This window comes from Schistocerca nitens, chromosome 1 (genome assembly GCF_023898315.1).
Source record: "Schistocerca nitens isolate TAMUIC-IGC-003100 chromosome 1, iqSchNite1.1, whole genome shotgun sequence".
Classification (NCBI taxonomy): domain Eukaryota; kingdom Metazoa; phylum Arthropoda; class Insecta; order Orthoptera; family Acrididae; genus Schistocerca; species Schistocerca nitens.
The window spans coordinates 1,164,811,238-1,164,834,649 of NC_064614.1; the positions used below are offsets into that span (position 1 = coordinate 1,164,811,238).

At 42.6% G+C, this 23,412-nt stretch overlaps 1 protein-coding gene across 1 annotated transcript; it reads right to left on the bottom strand.

The window, feature by feature from the left end:
• Positions 1 to 22,119: 22,119 nt before the first annotated feature.
• LOC126232913 (gustatory receptor 23a-like) lies at positions 22,120 to 22,647 on the bottom strand. Its single transcript, XM_049942828.1, has one exon. It carries the CDS (start codon positions 22,645 to 22,647, stop codon positions 22,120 to 22,122), a length of 528 nt encoding a protein of 175 aa, XP_049798785.1.
• Positions 22,648 to 23,412: the final 765 nt, after the last annotated feature.

Below are 23,412 nucleotides of genomic sequence, written 5' to 3' on the forward strand. Positions count from 1 at the left end.
TTCACCATTGCATAGTATTGGTCCCCGGCCACGTATCTCCAAAAGAGGAATACTGACGTCACCTCAGTAGATACTAACGGATGCACTGTTCCCATTTTACTGTTATCCTTGAACAGTTACACACACTATGTGTCATTCAAATTCCTTCGCCATTGCATACTATTGGATTCCCTAGCGATATATTTCCAAGAGAATAATAATGGCGTCACCCCCTTAGTGGCTTGTAGCCGATGCATTGTTCCCATTTGACTGTTATCCTTGAACAATCACACTCACAGTGCCTCACTCAAATTGCTTCGCTATTGCACGGTATTGGTTCCCTGGGGGCGTATCTCCAAGAGATGAATACTAACATCACCTCATCGGTAGATAGTTACCGATGCACTGTTCCCATTTTACTGTTATACTTGAACAGTTACACAAACAATGCATCATTGAAATTCCTTCGCCATTGCGTACCGTTGGTTCCCTGGCGACGTATTTCCAAGAGACCAATAATAGCCTCACGTTCTTAGTAGTTTGTAACCGATGCAGTGTTCCCATATTACTGTTAACCTTGAACAGTCACACTCATGGTGCCTCACTGAAATTGCTGGAGAATAATACAGACGTCACCTCGCTAATAGATTGCAACCGATACACTCTTCACATTTTACTTTTAACCTTGCAACCTCACACTTCTGATGCGACACTGAAATACCTTCGTGGTTTCATACTATAGTTTCCCTGCCGACATATTCCCAAGAGAGTCATACTTACGTCAGCTCTCTTAGTAGTTTGTAGCCGATGCACTGTTCCCATTTTACTATGATCCTCGCACCTCATTCTCACGCTGCGACCCCGTCAATTGCTTCGCGATTGAACGCTGTAGGTTCCCTGCCGACGTGTTTCCATGAGACTACTAATGACGTCAGCTCTCTAGAAGATTCTAACCGATGCACTCTTCCCAAAATGTTATTATCCTCGCATACTCAAACTCATGACGCAACGTTGTAACTGTTTTACGACTGAATCCTAATGGTTCCCTACCGAAGTATCTCCAATAGACTAATACTTACCTCAGGTCTCTGAAGATTCTGACCGATTCACTTATGAACAGACACTTTAATTCCTTCGTGATTGCATACTATAGGTTGCCTGCTGATGTATAAAAAGAGATTAATGCTGACGTCAGCTCTTTAGTAGAGGGTAACCGATGCACTGTTACCCTTTTAGTCTTGTCCTCACATCCTAACACTGACGATGCGGCACTGAAAATACTTCCCGATTCCATACTATAGTCTGACACTCACAATGCGAAAGTGAATGAAGCGCGATTTATTTTCAAAAAATATTCTTAAGAATTTATTTTATTTACTAGCGATGCATCAAGAACATTAACACACTTCAACACACTACGTAAGCATGGAAGTAGTTGCCAGACAGTAACTGATGAAGGTTGTATACATGGAAGAACCCTGGAGATACTTAAAGGTATCAGATAGATTATATAATGGCAAGACAGAGATTTAGGAACCAGGTTTTAAATTGTAAAACATTTCCAGGGGCAGATGTGGACTTTGACCACAATCTATTGGTTATGAACTGTAGATTAAAACTGAAGAAACTGTAAAAAGGTGGGAATTTAAGGAGATGGGACCTGGATAAACTGAAAGAACCAGAGGTTGTAGAGAGTTTCAGGGAGAGCATAAGGGAACAATTGACAGGAATGGGGGAAAGAAATACAGTAGAAGAAGAATAGGTAGCTCTGAGGGATGAAGTAGTGAAGGCAGCAGACGATCAAGTAGGTAAAAAGACGAGGGCTGGTAGAGATCCTTGGGTAACAGAAGAAATATTGAATTTAATTGATGAAACGAGAAAATATAAAAATGCAGTAAATGAAGCAGGCAAAAAGGAATACAAACGTCTCAGAAATGAGATCGACAGGAAGTGCAAAACTGCTAAGCAGGGATGGCTAGAGGACAAATGCAAGGATGTAGAGGCTTATCTCACCAAAGGTAAGATAGATACTGCCTACAGGAAAATTAAAGAGACCTTTTGGAGAAAAGAGAACCACTCGTATGAATATCAAGAGCTCAGATGGAAACCCAGTTCGAAACAAAGAAGGGAAATCAGAAAGGTAGAAGGAGTATATAGAGTGTCTATACAAGGGCGATGTATTTGAGGACTATATAATGGAAATGGAAGAGGATGTAGATGAAGATGAAATGGGAGATACGATACTGCGTGAAGAGTTTGTCAGAGCACTGAAAGACCTGAGCCGAAACAAGGCCCTCGGAGTAGACAACATTCCATTAGAACTACTGACGGCCTTAGGAGAGCCAGTCCTGACAAAACTCTACCATCTGGTTAGCAAGATGTATGAGACAGGCGAAATACCCTCAGACTTCAAGAAGAATGTAATAATTCCAATCCCAAAGAAATCAGGTGTTGACAGATGTGAAAATTACCGAACTATCAGTTTAATAAGTCACAGCTGCAAAATACTAACGCGAATTCTTTATAGACGAATGGAAAAACTGGTAGAAGCCGACCTCGGGAAAGATCAGTTTAGATTCCGTAGAAATGTTGGAACATGTGAGGCAATACTGACCCTACGACTTATCTTAGTAGAAAGATTAAGGAAAGGCAAACCTACGTTTCTAGCTTGACTTAGAGAAAGCTTTTGACAATATTGACAGGAATACTCTCTTTCAAATTCTAAAGGTGGCAGGGGTAAAATACAGGGAGCGAAAGGCTATCTACAATTTGTACAGAGAGAAGATGGCAGTTATAAGAGTCGAGGGTCATGAAAGGGAAGCAGTGGTTGGTAAGGGAGTGAGACAGGGTTGTAGCCTGTCCCCGATGTTATTCAATCTGTATATTGAGCAAGCAGTAGAGGAAACAAAAGAAAAATTCGGAGTAGGTATTAAAATCCATGGAGAAGAAATAAAAAACTTTGAGGTTCGCCGACGACTTTGTAATTCTGTCAGAGACAGCAAAGGACTTGGAAGAGCAGTTGAACGGAATGGACAGTGTCTTGAAAGGAGGATAAAAGATGAACATCAACAAAAGCAAAACGAGGATAATGGAATGTAGTCGAATTAAGTCGGGTGATGCTGAGGGAGTTAGATTAGGAAATGAGACACTTAAAGTAGTAAATGAGTTTTGCTATTTGGGGAGCAAAATAACTGATGATGGTCGAAGTAGAGAGTATATAAAATGTAGACTGCAATGGCAGTCTAAAGAGAAGGAATTTGTTAACATCAAGTATAGATTTAAGTGTCAGGAAGTCGTTTCTGAAAGTATTTGTATGGAGTGTAGCCATGTATGGAAGTGAAACATGGACGATAAATAGTTTGGACAGGAAGAGAATAGAAGCTTTCGAAATGTGGTGCTACAGAAGAATGCTGAAGATTGGATGGGTAGATCTCATAACTAATGAAGTATTGAATAGGACTGGGGTGAAGAGAAGTTTGTGGCACAACTTGACTAGAAGAAGGGATCGGTTGGTAGGACATGTGTTGAGGCATCAAGGGATCACCAATTTAGTATTGGAGGGCAGTGTGGAGGGTAAAACTCGTAGAGGGAGACCAAGAGATGAATACACTAAGCAAATTCAGAAGGATGTAGGTTGCAGTAGGTACTGGGAGATGAAGCTTGCACAGGATAGAGTAGCATGGAGAGCTGCATCAAACCAGTCTCAGGACTGAAGACCACAACAACAACAACAACTGATGAAATCGTAACCAAATTCCTTTCAACAAATGGAAATTTTATTCACTTTAATAGTGCCTAAAAGCATCTTTTTAAACAAACAGATTTAAAAATTATAATCAGAAAACACCCTCTAAACAACAAAGTTACAATTTATTCAGATATAGAATGAAACAAGTTTTGACTGTATGAGCTTTCGGGCAGAGAACATTGCCGCTCCCTTTTGACACAGCCGTAGTTACGGCCGCTCACAACAGCCTCTGAAAGACTACACTGGAGCAAATCTGCAACACACCAGATAACTTTAAACTAAGAGTTTTAACAATTTACACAAGCACACAAACTATGCGGCCCCCGTAGGAGGGATGGAAATGGTACGAAACACTAACAATTGAAATATTAACCTTGCCACTGAAGGTGCAACTTGATTTTAACTTCTAAGAAAAGTCTTACGGTGAAAGGGTGGCAACTTTATATACTAAAATGATCATTTAAATAAAAACCCATGAAATGCAATCTTATATAAAATTCTACTTGGTTGTCCCAACAATAGTTAAGATGCTCTACAGTACACAGATACCTCTCAAGATCATAGGCAATAATATCAAAGTTTCCAAAGATCAAAACATATTTCAGGTATTAGGCCGTTACACTCCAAGCAATAAATTCGTTAACACACCAAATCCGACAAACATGACAGAGGCAGCTACTAACGTACGGTAGACTGATAGACTACCGAACAACCCGAACCGCAGGTTGCTCTAACCCGCACCTACTCCATCAGGGAAAAACGGACCACCCAATTTATAAACATCCACCTTCCCGCCGGTGGGCAAACGGAGAAGAATGGTGGGACGACCCCAAAGCAAAACGGCTGGTGACCTCACCAAGAAAACAAGTAGAATTTAACAAGAGTAAATCAAACAACATATCACCAATCACTTAACTTCTAATACACTGCGATTTCTCGAGAAGACATGGCGCAGCACCCCCAAATCGCTCTCCCGAACCGTCCGCTGCCAGCCACTTCAACGGACGCAGGAAGGGGCGCTGATCTCCCGTCTCACGGCGTCGCAGCTCGCACCGGCCAGACTGATGTCGTGGGTTGACTCCTGTTGCTCTCGTGTCGACCGCGAAGTCACTACCCCTCGCTATACGCCGCGGCCCACTGGACTCACGTGGGGACCTCACATGCACCGACGCTCAAGACGGACAAGTCATCTTGTGTCTCAGTGCACAACCGACCAACCGATCGATCCAGCCGACAGTGACCATTGCCTGAGCAAACTCGACAACACTGGCGGCCTAACGCGCAGACTCAGATGCGGGAACTAAGCCCCGACCGGGCGACCACTCGCTGAGTTCTCTTACTGGCGGAGTGGAAAGACTCTCATTTTGCCGGCTTTAAAGGTTGATCCGAACGACAGACAGACACTAACTGCCTAACAAATGCGGACGAGAGACAGACTAGCAAGCTGGGGACGAGAGACTGACCCAGACTGATCGACTGGCGAGCTCATAGCGCCCCTTAAATACACGTGAACAGGCAACCTTTCCCCTTTCCCACCAGAGGGAGACACCAAAGCTGCGATTGCCACAGCGGCGCCACCGCCAGAAACGGAGGGCGACTGCTTCACACTACGCGCTGCAGCGCGCTCTTCAAAACAGCCATTTTTACCACGGCTCACTGAAATTGCTTCAAGATTGCATACTGTTGGTTCCATGCCTACGTATCTCCAAGACTCCAATACTGACGTGAAATCTATAGAAGTTTGTGACCGATGCAATGTTCACATTTTACCGTTAACCTCGCACCCTCACACTCACGATCCAACACTGACATTGCTTCGCGATTGTACACTATATGTTCCCTGCCGGCGTATCTTCTAGAGATTTATATTGACGTCAGCTCTCTACTAGATTGTAACAGTTGCAATGTTCCCATTAGACTATTGTCCTCACACCCTTATACTCAGAATGTGACACTGAATTTGCTCGCGATTGCCAACAATAGTTTCCCTGCCGACGTATATCCAAGAGACTAATACTGGCTTCAGCTCTCTAAGACATTGCAACCGAAGCATTGTTACCATTCTACTGTTATCCTCGCATTCTCGCACTCGAGATGGGACACTCAGATTGCGTCAGGATTGCATACTGTAGGTTCCCTGCCGACGTATCTCCTAAAGACCAATATTGACGTGAGCTCTCAAGTAGATTGTAACCAATGCAATGTTCACATTTCACTGTTAACCTGCACCCTCACACTCACGATACGATATTGGAACTCCTTCGTGATTGCATACTGTTGTGTACATAGTTCCACGTAGCCAGCGCATACACAACTTTCCCACTAGAGCGCGCCCCGCTAAGCACAACAGCGCAGGCGCAGCGCCTCCGCCCTACGAGATGGCGCTGTCTTAGAGACGGACCAAATTCTGCTTCAACCGATCTGTGTATTAATATGTAACGCAGCCAATGAGATTGCTGCTAACGTAGAACCTTTTCTCCTCGCCGATCACACTCGCGCGGTGATACCTGGTATTATAATGAGTGCACAGACCTCCAATTAGCCAGTCTGCACCAGTCTGTACCAGTCTATAGTCAAGTTTCAGTCTGCGCCTAATAAGATTATCATATTCCTGTACATAGCCATGAAGAGAAATGAATAGACACTTTGTCAAGTATCAGAGATATGTGAGAATAAGATTAACGTACCAAGACCAAAGGAACTTCAGATTGTCAATTGTAAACAGCATCCAGAATCAAGTTATGTAATGTCTATACTTTTTATTATTTTAATAAATGTGTGTGAAAATTAATCAAGTTCTGTTTAAAGTTGGTCACCGTCAATCTGCTACTCTAAGCATGCAAGTGGCATTTCTATCGTCTGACCTAACGGCAGAAGATAAACACGCCACGATAAGACCACGAGACATATTGCTGACACTCGCCTACTTCGTTAGAGCGACAGGTCAAATAATCTGATGGTGTGTGTACCGAAGGTCTTACAGTACGCACACGACACATACTGTAGGTTCACTGCTCCAAGAGACTAATACTGACGTCAGCTCTCTAGGATTTGTTATTCGATTCACTGTTCCCATTTTACTGTTATCTTCGTACACTCACACTCATGATTCGACGCTAAGGTATCGTCGTGATTGCATTCTGTAGGGAATCTGCCGACGTATTTCCAAGAGACTATTATTTACGTCAGTTCTATAGTAGATTGTAACCTATACACTGTTCCTATTTTACTGCTATCCTCTAAACCTCACATTCACTATGTGACCCTGAACTTACTTCTTGTTTGCATACTATAGGATCCCTGCTGACGTATAAACAAGAGAATAATAATGACGTGAGCTATCTAGTAGTATGTAACTGATGCACTGTTCCCACTTTACTATTATCCTCGCATACTCCAACTCCTGATGCAACACTGAAATTGTTTTGCGGTTGTATATTATACATTCCCTCCGACGTATCCTCAAGTCACAAATATTTAGGTCAGCTCTTTAATAGATTGTAACCGATGCATTGTATCCTTTCTTCTGTTATCCTCGCACTCTCATACTCACGATGCGACACTGAGATTGCGTCGTGATTGCATATGTAGGGTCCCTGCCGACGTATCTCCAAGAGACTAATACTGACCCAGCTCTCAAGTAGATTGTAACCAATGCACTGTTCAAGTTTTACTGTGTACCTCGCACCCACACACTTACGATGCGACACTGAAATTCCTTCACGATTGCATACTATTGGTTTCTTGCTGACGTATAAACAAGATACAAATATAGACATCAGATCTCTAGTAGATTGTAACCGATGCACTCTTCACATTATATTGTTAACCTCGCACCCTCACACTCACAATTCGACACTGAAAATCCTTCATGATGCATGATATAAGTTCCCTGCTGAGCTATCAAGAAGAGACTGATATTGACGTCAGCTCCCTAACAGATTGTAACCGATGTACAATTCCCATTTCACTGTTACGCTCACACTTACGATGCGACATTGAGATTGCGTCGTGATTGTATACTGTAGGTCCCTGCCTAATTATCTCCAAGAGACTAATACTGACGTCAGCTCTGTAGTAGATTCTAACTGATGCATTGTTCAAGTTTTACTATTAACCTCTCACCCTCATATTAACGATGCGACACTGAGATTCCTTTGTGACTGCATACTATAGGTTCCATTCTGACGTATCAACAAGAGATTTATACTGACGTCAGCTCTCTAGTAGATTGTAACCAAAGCGCTGTTCCCATTTTACTAATATCCCCACACACTCACACTCATGATGCGACACTGAAATTGCTTTGTGATAGCCTAGTATAGGTTCCCTGCCGACGTATCTCCTATCGACTAATACTGGCGTCCCTTCTCTAGTAGATTTTAACCGATGCACTGATCCAAATCTTACTGTTAAGAACGCATCATCACACTCACAATGCGACACTGAAATTGCCTCGCGATTGCATACTTTAGGTTCCCTTTTTACGTACCTCCAAGACACAAAAACTGATGGCAACTCTTTAATAGGTTGTAACCGATGCACTGACAACATTTTACTGTTAACCTCGCACCCTCACACTTACAATGCGACACTGAGATTCCTTCGTGATTGCATTATATAGGTTCACTTCCGAAGTATCAACAAGACACTAATACTGACGTCAGATCTCTAGTAGATTGTAACAGATGCACTATTCCCCTTTTACCCTTATGATTGCACGCTAACAATGACGTTGCCACACTGAAATTGATTCGTGATTGCACACTATAACTTCACCTCCGACTTATCATCAGGAGACTAATACTGACGTGAGCTTTCTATGAGTTTTTTACCGATGCTTTTTTCCCAAAATACCTTTATCGTCGACACTCAAACTCATGACTCGACTCTGAAATTGCTTTGCGATTGAATACTGTAGGTTCCCTGCCAGCGTATCTCCAAGAGACTTGCGCTGACGTCAGATTTCTAGTAGATTCTAACCGATACACTGTTCACATTTTAGCATTATCTTCGCACACTCACACCCACGATGCGACACTTGAAATTGCTCTGCGAGTTCATACTATAGGTTCCATGCTGACGTATCAACAAGAGATTTATACTGACTTCAGCTCTCTAGTAAATTGTAACCGATGCATTGTTCGCATTTTACTGTTACCCTCGCAATCTCACAGTCACGATGCGACACTGAGATTGCATCGCGATTGCATATGTAGTTTCCCGGCCGACCTATTTTCAAGCGACTAATACTGATCTCAGCTCTCTAGTAGATTGTAGCCGATGCATGTTCCCCTTTTAGTCTTATCCTTGCACCCTAACGCTGACAATGCGACTTTGAACTTGCTTCGTGATAGCATACTATAGGTTCACTGCCGACGTATCTCCAAGAGACTTATACTGACCTCAGCTCTGTAGTAGATTGTAAACGTTGCATTTTTCCGATTTTACTGTTACCCTCGCACCCTCACACTCACGATGCGACACTGAAATTGCTTCGTGATTGCTTACTACAGGCACCTTGCCGACATATATCCAAGACACTTATACCACTAACAGTTCTATAGCAGCCTTTAACTGATGCACCACGTCAATTTCCTGTAGTCTCCGCATTGTCACACTGCGAAGCAGAAATAGCATCATGAATGAATTCTACAGGCTCCAATCCGACGTATCTCCAAGAGATTAATATAGCCCTCAGATCTGCAGTAGCTTATAACTGATGAACCGCTGCCACTTTACTGTAGTCCCCCACCCCTAACACTGATGATGAGATATAGTAATTTCGACGCAATTATGTACTACAGCCTCCCTGCTGATGTATCTCCAAGAGACTAATACTAGTAGCTTGAATCTTATGCACTGCTGCCACTTTACTGTAGTCTCCACACCCTCACCCTGACAATAAGACGCAGAAATTGCTTCACGATTGCATACGAGGTGCGGCTAGAAAAAAACCGGACTGATGCTGGAAAAAACATTTATTTACAATTATTTACAATTTCATGTTATCTCCTTCAATGTACTCTCCTCCTCAGTCTCTACACCGCTCCATACGAATTTTCCACTGTTCATAGCAATGCTGCAGATCATTTTCGGTAAGTCCATACATTACTTCCGTCGCTTTTTCTTTTACTGCTTCAACAGTCTCAAATCTAGTTCCTTTCAAAGCTGACTTGACTTTAGGGAAAAGAAAAAAGTCACAGGGGGCCAAATCAGGTGAGTAGGATGGATGATCTAAGATGGGAATGTTGTGTTTTGCCAAAAACGTCTTCACTGACAACGCACTGTGAGCTGGGGCATTGTCTTGGTGAAGGATCTATGACTTTTTTCTCCACAAATCGTTCCGCTTTCTCCGTACTCGCTCACGTAGGGTAGCCAGGACGCTAATGTAGTAATGCTGATTCACTGTTTGTCCCTCTGGTACCCAATCAATGTGCACAATCCCTTTGATGTCAAAAGAAACAATCATCATTGCCTTGAATTTCGATTTTGACATTCGTGCTTTTTTTTGTCGTGGAGAACCAGGAGTTTTCCAATGCAGCGATTGGCGTTTAGTTTCGGGATCGTAAGTAAAAAACCACGATTCATCGCAAGTAATAACATTTTGTAAGAAGGTGGGATCACTTTCAATGTTTTCCAGGATGTCAGAACAAATCATTCTTCGGCGTTCCTTCTGTTCAATTGTGAGACACTTTGGAACCATTTTTGAACACACTTTGTTCATGTTGAAACTTTCATGAAGAATCTGCCTAACGCTTTCCTTGTGAACTCCTGTTAACTCACACACTGCTCTGATTGTTAAACGGCGATCTTGTCGAACAATTTTACCGATTTTTTCAATGTTTGCATCAGTTTTTGCTGACAATGGTCTGCCAGTGCGAATGTCATCACTGGTGTCTTCGCGGCCATCTTTAAATCGTTTAAACCACTCAAACACTTGTGTTCCCGATAAACAATCATCGCCGCACACTTGTTGTAACATTACAAACGTTTCACTTGCAGATTTTCCTAGTTTGAAACAAAATTTGATGTTAACACGCTGTTCTTTCTGTACACTCAACATTTTCCGACGCACAGACAAAACGTCAACTACTTAAAACAGACGCCACGGGCAGACTGAGTGCAGGAGGCAGATGAAACTCGAGCAGTAGGCGGAGCGAGAGTCACGTGACAGGCCACGCGACTTTCAGCCTTATTGCATTCGTTTTATTGTTTCACCAGTACTAGTCCGGTTTTTTTCTAGCCACACCTCATACACCAGTTCCCTGGCGACGTATCTCCAAGGGGCTAATACCGCCCCCAAGCCTCTAGCAGCTTGTAACGGATGCACTGTTGCCACTTTACTGTAGTCCCCACACACTGACACAGAAGATGCGACACAGCAATTGCTTTGCTATTGCAAGCTACAGTCCCAGTCAACGTATCTCCAAGAGACTAATACCTCCCTCAGGTATCTAGTAGTTTGTACCTGATGCACTGCTGCCACTAATCTGTAGTCACCGCACCTTCACACCAACGAGGCGACACAGAAGTTGCTCGCGTTTGCATTCTACAGGCTCTCTGATGATCTCCAAGAGACAAGAACTACATTCTGGTCATAAGTAGCTTGTAGCTGATGGACCTCGGCCACTTCATTATACTCCACCTCCCTCACACTGCCAATGCGACACAGAAATTGCTTTGTGATTGCGTACTACTGGCTACCTGCAGACGTATCTCTAAGAAACTAATAATACCCTCAGGTCTCTAGTGGCTTGTTACAGATGCACCGTTGCAATTTACTGTAGTCCCCGCACCCTCACACAGACGACGTGACACAGAAATTGCACCCTCTCTCTGACGATGCGATGCAGAAATTGCGTCGTATTTGAATACTGCAGGATCCCTGCCGACGTATCACCAAGAGGCTAATACCACCCTCAGGTCTCTAGTAGCTTGTAACTAATGCACCACGGCCACTTTACTGTAGTCCCTCGACCCTCACATTGACGATACGACACAGAAATTATTTCTTGATTGAATTCTACAGGCTTCCTGCCAACGTATTTCCAAGAGACTAATGGGTCCCTAGTAGCTTGTAACTTAAGCGCCCGCAGCTCGTGGTCGTGCGGTAGCGTTCTCGCTTCCCACGCCCGGGTTCCCGGGTTCGATTCCCGGCAGGGTCAGGGATTTTCTCTGCCTCGTGATGGCTGGGTGTTGTGTGATGTCCTTAGGTTAGTTAGGTTTAAGTAGTTCTAAGTTCTAGGGGACTGTTGACCATAGATGTTAAGTCTCATAGTGCTCAGAGCCATTTGAACCATTTGTAACTTAAGCACCGCTGACGCATTCCTGTATTCCGCACACCCATCTACTGACGATGCGACACAGATATAGCATCGCGATTGCCTGCAAAAGCTCCCTCCCGACTTATCTCAAAGAGACTAATAGCAACCTCATGTCTCCAGTAGCTTGTAACTGATATACCGCTGCCATTTTATTGTAGTCCCTGCACACTTACACTGACAATGCGACAGACAAATTGCTTCGTGAGTTGAGACCTTAACTTGACTCTGCGGTTACTTGTTCTGTGTGTGGTATCTTCCTTGTTTCTCCTCTATGAACCGAGGTATTAAATTCCCTTGCACATTGCTTCATCCTCGCAGTTGTGCCTTGAGAATGGCAGGGTGTGCTCCTGTCGAAATATCGGCGGTGGCCGACGAATTAACCCGGCAGCAAACTCGTAAGTTATTTGAACATTCAATTCGCCGGGAAAAGTTAAGGTCTCACATTGTTTACCTCTACGGGGAGGAAATGTATCGTTGCTTGCGGAGGTTGGATGAACATCGCAGCAGTAGAGTAAGGATGGAATGTGGATTATCGTTTTTATTGAAGTGTCGAAATCATAGTGTGGTTCCAACGTTTGCTAAGATTGCGCATCATATTAATTCTCCAGCCGCCAATCTCATCAAGCAACGTGCTGGTTTGGCTCTTGTTCGTAAAAGGACCCACCATACTCGCCGTCAATTAGATTTTGTTTCTATTTCAGCTTCATTGAATGCTGGCGTCTAATGTTTCTGAATTTTCTTGGCATTGGGTGGATGGTGCCTTTTGGTCGCAGTCTGACTGAGAATTTCAATCTGTAATTGCTCGTCATTCGGCGGAGTTTGAACGTTTCCTTGGCTCAGTGTCTAATTCTAATTTTAATTCTCGACATTCTGTGATCAATCTCACTGAGAAAACGTTTGACGACGCAGCTTTGTCTGTGTTGAGGAAAGGTTTGAATTTCGCACCGACGCCTCAGAATTTGCTAGTCGTTGATTTTATTAGTTCTATCGAACAGGCTGTTTATAAACTATTTTCCGAGGCTGTGGAAGAAGTTAGGAGGGAAGCTTGTCGTGTGTTGACTGGGGCCCGTCCACCCAAGTGTAACATTACAGCAGCTGAGGCGGCTGCTTTACGTTCACTCAAAATGGATCCTGATATTGTTATTTTACCTGCGGACAAAGGAAATGCCACGGTTTTGTTGAACAAGCACGATTACATTCAAAAGATGCAGTGTCTACTTTCTGATTCAGCGTATCGTAAAATCGGTGCTGACCCAACCAAGAGTGTTGGGAGAAAGACTAATAACCTCCTGAAGAAAAGCTCTTTGTCACAGGAGACTATCAAGAGTCTTAATTCTTACTGTGGTCTACCACCTAGATTATATGGCCTCCCTGAGGTCCATAAAGAGGCTGTCCCGTTGAGACCTATTGTTTCTAATATTGGTGCTCCGACATATCGTGTAGCTAAATATCTTGCTAGCTTGTTGAGCCCACTAGTAGGTAGGTGTGAGCACCACATTAAGAACTCTGCAGGTTTCTTACGTCGATTGCAGTGATTGCGTTTGAATGACTCTGATATTTTAGTCAGTTTTGATGTGGTTCCTCTCTCTGATTCGTTGCAGCTAATTGGCGTTAAGTTTGGTGTCGAGTTAACAAATTTGTTTAGCCACGTGCTGACTTCCACTTACTTTTTATTCAATGGTCAGTGCTACCAACAGACTAACGGAGTTACAATGGGTAGCCTGTTGTCGCCTATTGTGGCCAATTTGTTTATGGAGGACTCTGAGGAACGTGCATTGGAGTCAGCGACATTGAAACCTGCGCGTTTTTTCAGATATCTAGACGATACTTTTGTTGTTTGGCCTCATTGTAGTGAGAATTTAAACCGGTTTTTGGAACACCTGAATTCAATCCATCCGAAAATTCAGTTCACTATGGAGGTGGAAAAGAATGGATGCCTTCCCTTCCTTGATGTGTCGGTCAGAAGGAAGACTGATGGTACGTTGGGACATTCTGTTTATAGGAAGCCTACTCACACTGACTTGTATCTGCGAGCTGATAGTTGTCACCATCCAGCCCAGCGTGAAGGAGTACTTCGTACCTTGGTACACAGGGCCCACGTTATCTGAGACCCTGAAAGTTTGGCAGCTAAGCTATCACATCTCGAAGTCACCTTTCGTCAGAATGGTTATAGTGAGAGGCAGATCAAACGCGCGTTCCGCTATCAGCCTTCTGTGCAACGGGTGAGTGACGATAGCAACCAAGTGACACCTAAGTCTACGGCCTTTTTGTCTTACGCAGGAAGCATTTCCAGCAGGATTGGCCGTATTTTGCGGAAATATGACGTGAAAAGTGTTTTTCGACCACCTTCTAATATTAAGACCCTGTTGGCGTCCGTAAAATATGATCTTGGTTTTGCGTAAGGCTGGTGTCTATCATATTGCTTGCAGTTTGGCATGTCATATATTGATCAGACAATCAGGACTGTGGAAGACCGGTGTATTGAACATAAGCGTCACACACGCTTACAACAGCCGAGCAAATCCTCTATTGCAGAACATTGCCTTGACACCGGTCATCCTATGGAATACAGCAACACGGAGATTCTGGCTTGCACGTCCAGCTATTGGGCTAGTGTTATTAAGGAAGCTGTTGAAATCAAACTATCAAGCAACCTTATAAACAGAGATGGTGGTCTCTCATAAAAAAAACAGAGGGACAGAATTAGTGCTACCTCACCTGCTGATTAATGGTCACTATCGATATTTCTGATGTTGGTTATCGTTGGTTGTGTGTGGATTCTGTGGTTACTTGTTCTGTGTGTGGTATCTTCCTTGTTTCTCCTCTGTGAACCGAGGTATGAAATTCCCTTGCACATTGGTTCCTCCTTGCAGTTGTGCCTGGAGAATGGCAGGGTGTGCTCCTGTCGAAATATCGGCGGTGGTCGACGTCACCCGGCAGCAAACCCGTAAGTTATTTGCTTCGTGATTGCATACTATAAGCTCTATGACGACGAATCTGGAAGAGACTAATACCACCCTTGGGTCTCTAGTACCTCGTAACTGATGCACCACACCCTCACACTAACAATGTGGTACAGAAATTGCTTTACGATACCATACTATAGGTTACCTGCGGACGTATCTCCAAGAGACAAATACCGCCAAAAGGAATATAGTAGCTTGTAGCTGGTGCACCGCCGCCAGTTACTATAGCCGCCCCCCTCCCCCCCCCCCCCCCCCCCCCACACACACACACGGTCGATGCGTCAAAGAAACTGTTTCACGATTGTGTAGTACAGGCTCCCTGCCGTATCTCCAGAAGGCTAATACAGCTATCAGTACTCTATTAGCTTGTAATTGATGCACCGCTTCCACGTTACTCCAGTCGCCGCACCCTCACCCTTTGCGACACAGTAATTGCTTCGCAACTGCGTACCACAGGCTCTTTCCCGACGTAACTCAAAGAGACTATAAACCCCCATAGGTCTCTAGTAGCTTGTAGCTGATGCACCGCTGCCACTTTACTGTAGTCCCAGTAACCTAACACCGATGATGCGTTACTGAAATTCCCTCGCGATGCATACATCAGGCTTATAGCCGACATGTCTCAAAGAGATTAATACCTGCAATAGGTCTCTAGTAGCTTGTAACTGATGCTCCACTGCCACATTACTGCATTCGTCGCACCCTCACACTAACAATGCGACACAGAAATTGCTTCGCGATTGCATACTAAATGCTCCATTCCGACGTATCTCAAAGTATTAATACTGTCCTCAGCTTGTAACTGGTGCACCACTGCTTCTTTACAGTACTTCCCGCACCCTTACACTGACAGTGTACCACAGAACTTACTTCCTGATTGCAGGTTATAGTCCCTGTCACAGTACGTCGCAAACAAACGTCGCAACCGCAATCGAAATGGGAGACAACAACGATGTTAGTCGCATGGCTAGTATAATGTCATGTGCAGAAAAAGACATTTCCTCTTCCACAATTCCAGTGAACCCCATGTTTGTCAAAATTATTTTAAGCGGGAGTAGAAGTAGTATCTTGGGGACAACATGATATTAACCACCAAAAAATTGTCAGTGCGAAGGTAAGCAGTGAAGTACCCTTCTTCGTCGTTCAAGTACCACTTGTGAGACAAAATTTTGCGGCCAGTGTTCTTGAAACATACGATTCTTCCTTTGTGAGTGAACCAGAGACGATTTTGTCAGCTCTATATTTCTCTTCCAGATTCTTTTGCACAGTTTCAACATGTAGACGAGAGTTTTCACGTACTGCATCAAGTCCAAAGGAAAACTGGCACTCGCTGCTGTTCTCTTCTGGAAAGGTGAGGATAATTTCCATGGCCTGATGTATGTTGGGAATAGGTTGTGCCGTCCTTTTGCAGAAATATTCAGGCATCACTTTTGATGACATACCGCTTTACCTGTAATTAAATCACTTATTGAAACTTGTTTCCCAATCATATTTTTCATAAAAAAGATTTCAGTATAAATTTATATGATTTAAAAGATTGTAATAGAATCAAAAACGCTACGACAAAGTTTGTTTTGATGCAAGTTCTAATAGTTGTTTCCCACCTTCAAGATCTGTTACTTTTTCACATAAACATAGCTGTTGCTTTGCTATCTTGCTGATTTTGCTCGAAAGTAACGTCACAGGTTTCCAGTAATTGATATAAATATTTACGTAAATTCAAAACTATAGATGGTAGCCTTTAGTACTTTCACAGTTTGCATCAGTCTTGTCACTAAGTGAAATGTCATTCTGACAAAATAAAATTAACTTTCATTTCAGTAAAAGCTAAAATATTTGTGAAACGTTAAAGTTAATTGCTCCTTGAAAGCTGACGGCAGAAATCTTCGTAGAACAACAATCTTTGCAGAGTGATTGTTATCCAAGCAATACCAGTTGTCCTCAGCCTACAAACGGCATGTTGCTGTGTTGAGGTTACAACCAAGTTGTAAGTAATAAGCGAAGGTAGGAAGTGCAGTAAAGTGTGATTTGTATGTGTTCCAAATTCCTGAATTTGACCCTTACCCGCATCCAGTTTTCAGTTTTGGTAAAGAGGTCAGTGGTAGTTTCTGATCGCCTTGCCGATAAAATAAATTTCTGTTGCGTTCCAGATGGTCAACAATAATTAAAAGCATGTAAGATAGGTTACGTGAAAATGTTTATCTTTTCTTTAAGTACAGACCAAACACTGATATTGTACTGACAAAGCACAAGCGTTGGTGGTACTGGAAACCGCGTATGTCACCAAAGTTCTTTTTGTGACAGCATATAGGCCGTCCCAGCACAGAAACGGATGGACGAGTAGCCGAATCTGCTAGAAACAGTATTTAAACACTGCTGCAAGTAAGAGCAAGTTAACTTAAATCACATCATATGTGCTATTTTCGTAATTAAAAGTTTAGTCTCTGTTACTAAAATTCGGTTTGAAGCGATATGTTTCTTAAGAATTTAGCGGACAGGTCGAACGGGAATTGGGTGGGTTCGGTTATAAACATGTTTTGTGTGATGCGTTAAATAAAAGAAACCATATCAACGACAGATTTCGTTCTGGCCGATTATTTTTGCCAAAATTATAAATGGCTAAAAGGCCGACTAGGTACATGCAATAAACCATCGATTCTTTAAAGGATCGAATTTCCATGTATAAAACAACTTCAGACGTCTTATTACTTCATAAATGAGTTAACGTGTTAAATACTTGACTGTCAGCAAGCAGGAGAGGTAAAGTTTATGGAAGGTTTGCAATTAGGTTTAAAGTTTGCTGGAAGTCGCTAAGACCTCTCGTTATCAAACAATGGATAAACATAGTCTCGGTAATTTGCATTCAGTTTAAAACAGAAGCTAGTTTTTCACTCGTCTCGGTGTTTGTGATGTTATGTCTCCTTGACCGTGGGTCGTACAACGATATAATGTTTCAGGTGCATTCAGAGCTATGTGTGGATAGCACACTGTCTGCAAACTGAGTTGTGAGCAGAGTTTTTGCTTCATCATTTCGTGTGGGAGGGAGGGGGGGGGGGTCACAAAGAAGATGTGTCGTAAAGATCTGAAATCATGTCTAAATTTTGTTGGCAGGGCCAAGTTCTCTCATTTATAAATACTTCGAGAAACATTCAGGGTATTTGCGTGCCGTCAGTTACACTACCTCAATACACACTGTTTCTGACTGTAAAACATTCTTATTTTTTAAAAATTTTTACATAATATTATATCTCTTAACGAGTAGATCATGGCATTTTAAATTGCTGAATTCGGTCAATAATCACATGAAGTATAGAATATCAAATTTGGTTTCGTCAGGAAATAGTTAGGTAGGTAACCAGCAACAGATATTCGGTTCTATGATAGAGTTTTAGTAATTTAGATATTTGGTAAGACCTTGTACTGTTGATAGTGACAGAACCTGCCTCCCTGCTCCGTAAATAACCGTGAGATATCTAGATTTGTTTGATAAATCTCTTTATGAGGGGAACATGTTGTATAAAACAGGAAACATAAATACTTAAGAAAATGAGTATTGTGTGTATTGTTGCATAATGTTTTATGTTTGAGCTGCTGCTGTTCTTGTAGTGTCAAGTCCGAAGACTCATTTGCTGCAGCTCACCACACTCCTGAGCAAGTCGCCTCATCTGCACGTAACTACAACAGCCTGTTTCTCTGTGACACTGCGTACTTTATTCGACTGTTGATTTCCATCTACATCGCCATCTACATCGACATCTACATCTACATCGCCAAACTGATCTTGGTGCATCTGGATGTAGACTATTAACCGCATCTTCCTGTTAGTCTGGTTGTGTCGCAGACTTTTTTTTCCCCTTTTAGGTTCAGTATCTCCTCACTAGTTCTTCGATCTACTCACCCAACACTTAGCATTTTTCTGTATAATGGTATTTCAAAAGCTTCACTTTTTTTTTTTTTTTTTTTTTTTTTTTTGACTAGAATGTTTATTGTCCACGTTTCAGTTCTATACAAGGCTGCATTCCAGACAAATACCTAAAGAAAACAGTTACTAACGTTTAAATTTATATTCGCTGTTAACAGTTTTCTCAGTTTCAGGAATGCTTTACTTACCATTGTCAGTCTACATTTTATATCCATTCTACTTTAAGCATGAACAGTTATTTTGCTGCTCAAATAGCAGGAAAAATCTTCAACTTGATGTGCTTCGTTTCCCTATGTTATTCCCCCATCTTCACTTTATTTCATTCGACCACATTACAGTTATTTCTGTTGACATTGATCTTATAATCTCATTTCAAGACTCTGTTCATTGTTGTATACTTTCCAGTGAGATTATGTAGCACGTCAGCTGCATCTCATTTCCGTGCACCACTTACATAAATGCTAAGTTTTATAAACAATTTAATTAGAAATATATTACTGTAATTTAATTTCCAAATATGAATGTCTAGTATAAAAAGTTATTGTGCACACATGGTTATCCAAATGTGCATATGCTTTGCTTCAAAATTAGACATACAGAAGACATTTGAAAAAGTTTAGAGCCCATTTATGTCTTTATCAAACTTCAGAGTCACAGCAGTAGTCACATTTTATTATCTTTATGTACACACAGAATATCAACTTGAGAGATATTACGCTAATAAAATTTACCTCAGAGCTTATACTAATACAGAATAAAGAAAGAATTAATGAAAGAGTCCTAATGGCAATAACACTTGTTTTAATTCTTTGTCAACATTGTTAAACTAAATGTAATTAATTATTGCAGTTACAGTGGAAACAACAGAACATAATCTGTCTTTGACATATTACGAAAAAATGAGTTAAATGAACATTTCACACTATTACTACATAATCTGTCTTTGACATATTACGAAAAAAATGAATTAAATGAACATTTCACTACTATTACTAACCATTTTAATTATTATTTATAACAATTTAATCATCATTATTATTATTATTTCTATTATTATCGCAGAATGGTTAGCATATATTGATCATTTTACAAGGTAAACTGTGGCAAGTCAAATAATTGTACAGTAATGGTACTGATATAGGCCAAAGCAACGAATTAAAACTTGTACAACTGCGAGGATTTGAACCCAGGCCTCCTACATACTACGCAGATGTGCTATCCAATACGCCACAGTGGCGCTAGAGATATCACAAGTGCATGGGCTACCCTAGTATTTCTGTCTCACCGATACAAGTTCCATTTAATTGCTATTTCCCTTCTAAACTCGCATCAGTATTGGTCAGGGTCTCCAATATTGGGCTAGCTCTTAGCAATGAGCAAAATGGGGTTAATCCTGCCTTTACCTCAGGCATAGGTGACATGTTAATCATATCCAACTCACTACTACTCCTCATTATGTTTCAGGAATACCAATTATATGCCGGCTGGAGTGGCCGAGCGGTTCTAGGCGCTACGGTCTGGAACAGTGCGACCGCTACGGTCGCAGGTTCGAAACCTGCCTCGGGCATGGATGTGTGTGATGTCCTTAGGTTTAAGTAGTTCTAAGTTCTAGGGGACTGATGACCTCAGCAGTTAAGTCCCATAGTGCTCAGAGCCATTTGAACCATTTGAACCAATTATATATTACCAATACATCGTCGGTGTCCCCAAAGTCTTGTACCTATTGAAAAATTTTTCAACCGTAGCTCACTGGAATGCACTAAAGGTGCACACCTCAGATAGATACTGTCCAGATTTTGTGTTCTTTGGACCATTGAAGACGTGTAGCTCTATGTATCGGTATGAGCAAAAGTGTTTTGGGAGATACTGGACTCCACAGGTACATTGGAAGCAGTTGTCTCGAAAACTGGTTGACATGTACCTGCATGCACTGCTAGAAACAATTATTGTCTTTGATGTGGTGTGTCATCTGCAGTCTCTGGTTGATAAGGTGTTTCCACAGTCCGTGTTCGTACACTGTGTAACAGAGCTATGAGTTGTACACCATTCATAGTAGACACGTTGGATAGTTGAGACTGATATACCAACAAACAGGGCTCTTTCATTTGAAGTGTTGTCATAGGCACGTCCAGACATGATAACTCCCTTCTGCCACCCAGTCACATCTCCAAGTCAACGCATATTATTACACTGATTCCATACAATCGAGTGATATACAGAGTGCAATGGGTATAAGTGCAGATATTTTTATATGAGGCATTTTAACATGTATACACATCAGTGTGTTGGTTCATTTATCTTGGCATCAAACAGTCTTCCTGCAAACACATCACATAGTTTACTACCTGTTGTTTACTGCACAGTTGTAACTGTACCACAAAGCGGACTATCCCTGCCAGTATAGACTAGCCATTTTGTGTCCATATGTGCACACTTCTACACCTGACTTGCTGCCCAGAAGAAAATGAGGATTAATGGTTTGCTCAACCTAAAAACATACGACTTGTAACAGTTATAATTATTATTCTGCAAATAGACATAAGTACCGATGTATTCTCGTTCAGTACACTGCCCCCTGATAGAAATATAAATATTTCCGCATATACCCATTAAATGGTGAACACACACCACTTTACTGTTTTAATCCCATGAGTTGAAGTGTTTCATATGAACGAATGGCAGCAGGCCTACATCATCTGCACGACTCCGACCAGTGTGCTCTCTTAAGGCTGTGAGCAGTATTTTGCCTGGTGAATATATCCAGATGTTTCTGCCATTCTGCTACATCTCCATGTCGTCCCATACTATTTCACTACTTGCATACGATGGACTGGACCATACAACTTCAGTTCCATGACTTGAGTGGTCAATAGAACATCACAGGCCCATTTTTGCACCGTCTACACTCCGGAGTGACCGAGCGGTTCTAGGTGCCACAGTCTGGAACCGCGCGACTGCTACAGTCGCAGGTTCGAAACTTGCCTTGGACATGGATGTGTGTGATGTATTTAGGTTGGTTAGGTTTAAGTAGTTCTAAGTTCTAGGGGACTGATGACCTCAGAAGTTAAGTCCCATAGTGCTCAGAGCCGTTTTAACCATTTTTTACACTCGTCCACGTGACCAGCCTGCTCACTTGAGTGGATGACTAATATGGTGTCTAGTGAGCTTAGCTATGGATTACATCTTGGAATTATAAGATGTCCTTTGGAGTTCAGAAAACTGTAGAAACACCACCATGTAGGCGACAGCAGCACTAACAGTAGATACAAAGAGGGGCAAATTGACATCGAAGAAACCTGCAGCAGAGAAGTGTAGCGGGTCCATTTCCAGGCGGGAAGTGTCAGAAGCGTCACCCGGCCTTAAGAGTGTCTGGATCTTGCTGAATAACACAGCCACTCTGGTAGCGCGATTGGCCGCAGAAGAGCACGCCCAGCAAGTAAGGAGGAGATTCCCCAGCACGAACAGCAGCCAGATGGAGAGCCACGCCATGCTTGGACTGCTCTGCCTGCTGACTCGTACCATCACCAGCCCGTAGCTCAGGGAGACGATGCCGACGAAGTTGCCTGCGGCGGCAAGCAGCAGGGCTGGTCCGAAGTGGCGGCCACACAGCAGGCTGCAGCGGTGCAGCGCCAGCCGGGCGCGCTGCAGTCGCCGCAGTTCACCGAACGCCGCCAGAGGAGCTGCAGACAGCCCCGGCCACGTCATCGCTTCGTCCACGTCGTTTTCTCCGCGGATCCGCGGCCACACGCTTCTCAGCAGGTGGACACTCACAGTGCGCAGACGGTCTCTTATTAGCAAAACGATGCAAGTGAACTGAGATCGCCAAACTATCGAATATGCTTGGAGATAGAAAATGATGCCCTGTGCCCCATCTTGACCGAAAATATTGTATATGAAGAACACGAGAGGTACGAAAAGAAAACTAAGAATTGAAACCAGCGAGACAGTTCCGATTAGCTTCGTTTTACAGTAATTTTTTCGGAAATAATGTCTCTCATACTGGACAAACAAGTCGTCTACCAGTTCCAAAAGTCGAAAAATTTCTCTTATATATCTGTGTGCAGAAATTACACATGTCATCAACATCACAGTCGGCTCAACCCAACTGAGGAATGGAATCAGTAAATTTATAACTTGGACCGCCGGTGGCGTTCTAATATGCTGCTGTAAACATTTCTGGCTGAAGGAGCAGTATGAGCCAGTGCCTACAATGAAGGTTAGCCAGGCAGCTGCTATTCCTGCAGCAGGCAACCTACTCACTCGTGTGTTGAACATATTAGATTCTGAAGAGATCAGACCGCCACATCTCACTGGAGCCAGTCCACACACTTGAGTCAGAAAATGTAGAGGCCTGATAGTATTTTTCAACCTGTAGTCATTCATTGCAAAAAGATATAAAAAATATATAGTGACTCACTGCAGATGCTTGTAGAGACACTGAGAAAAACCAAAAAGGTTCACAGATGTATG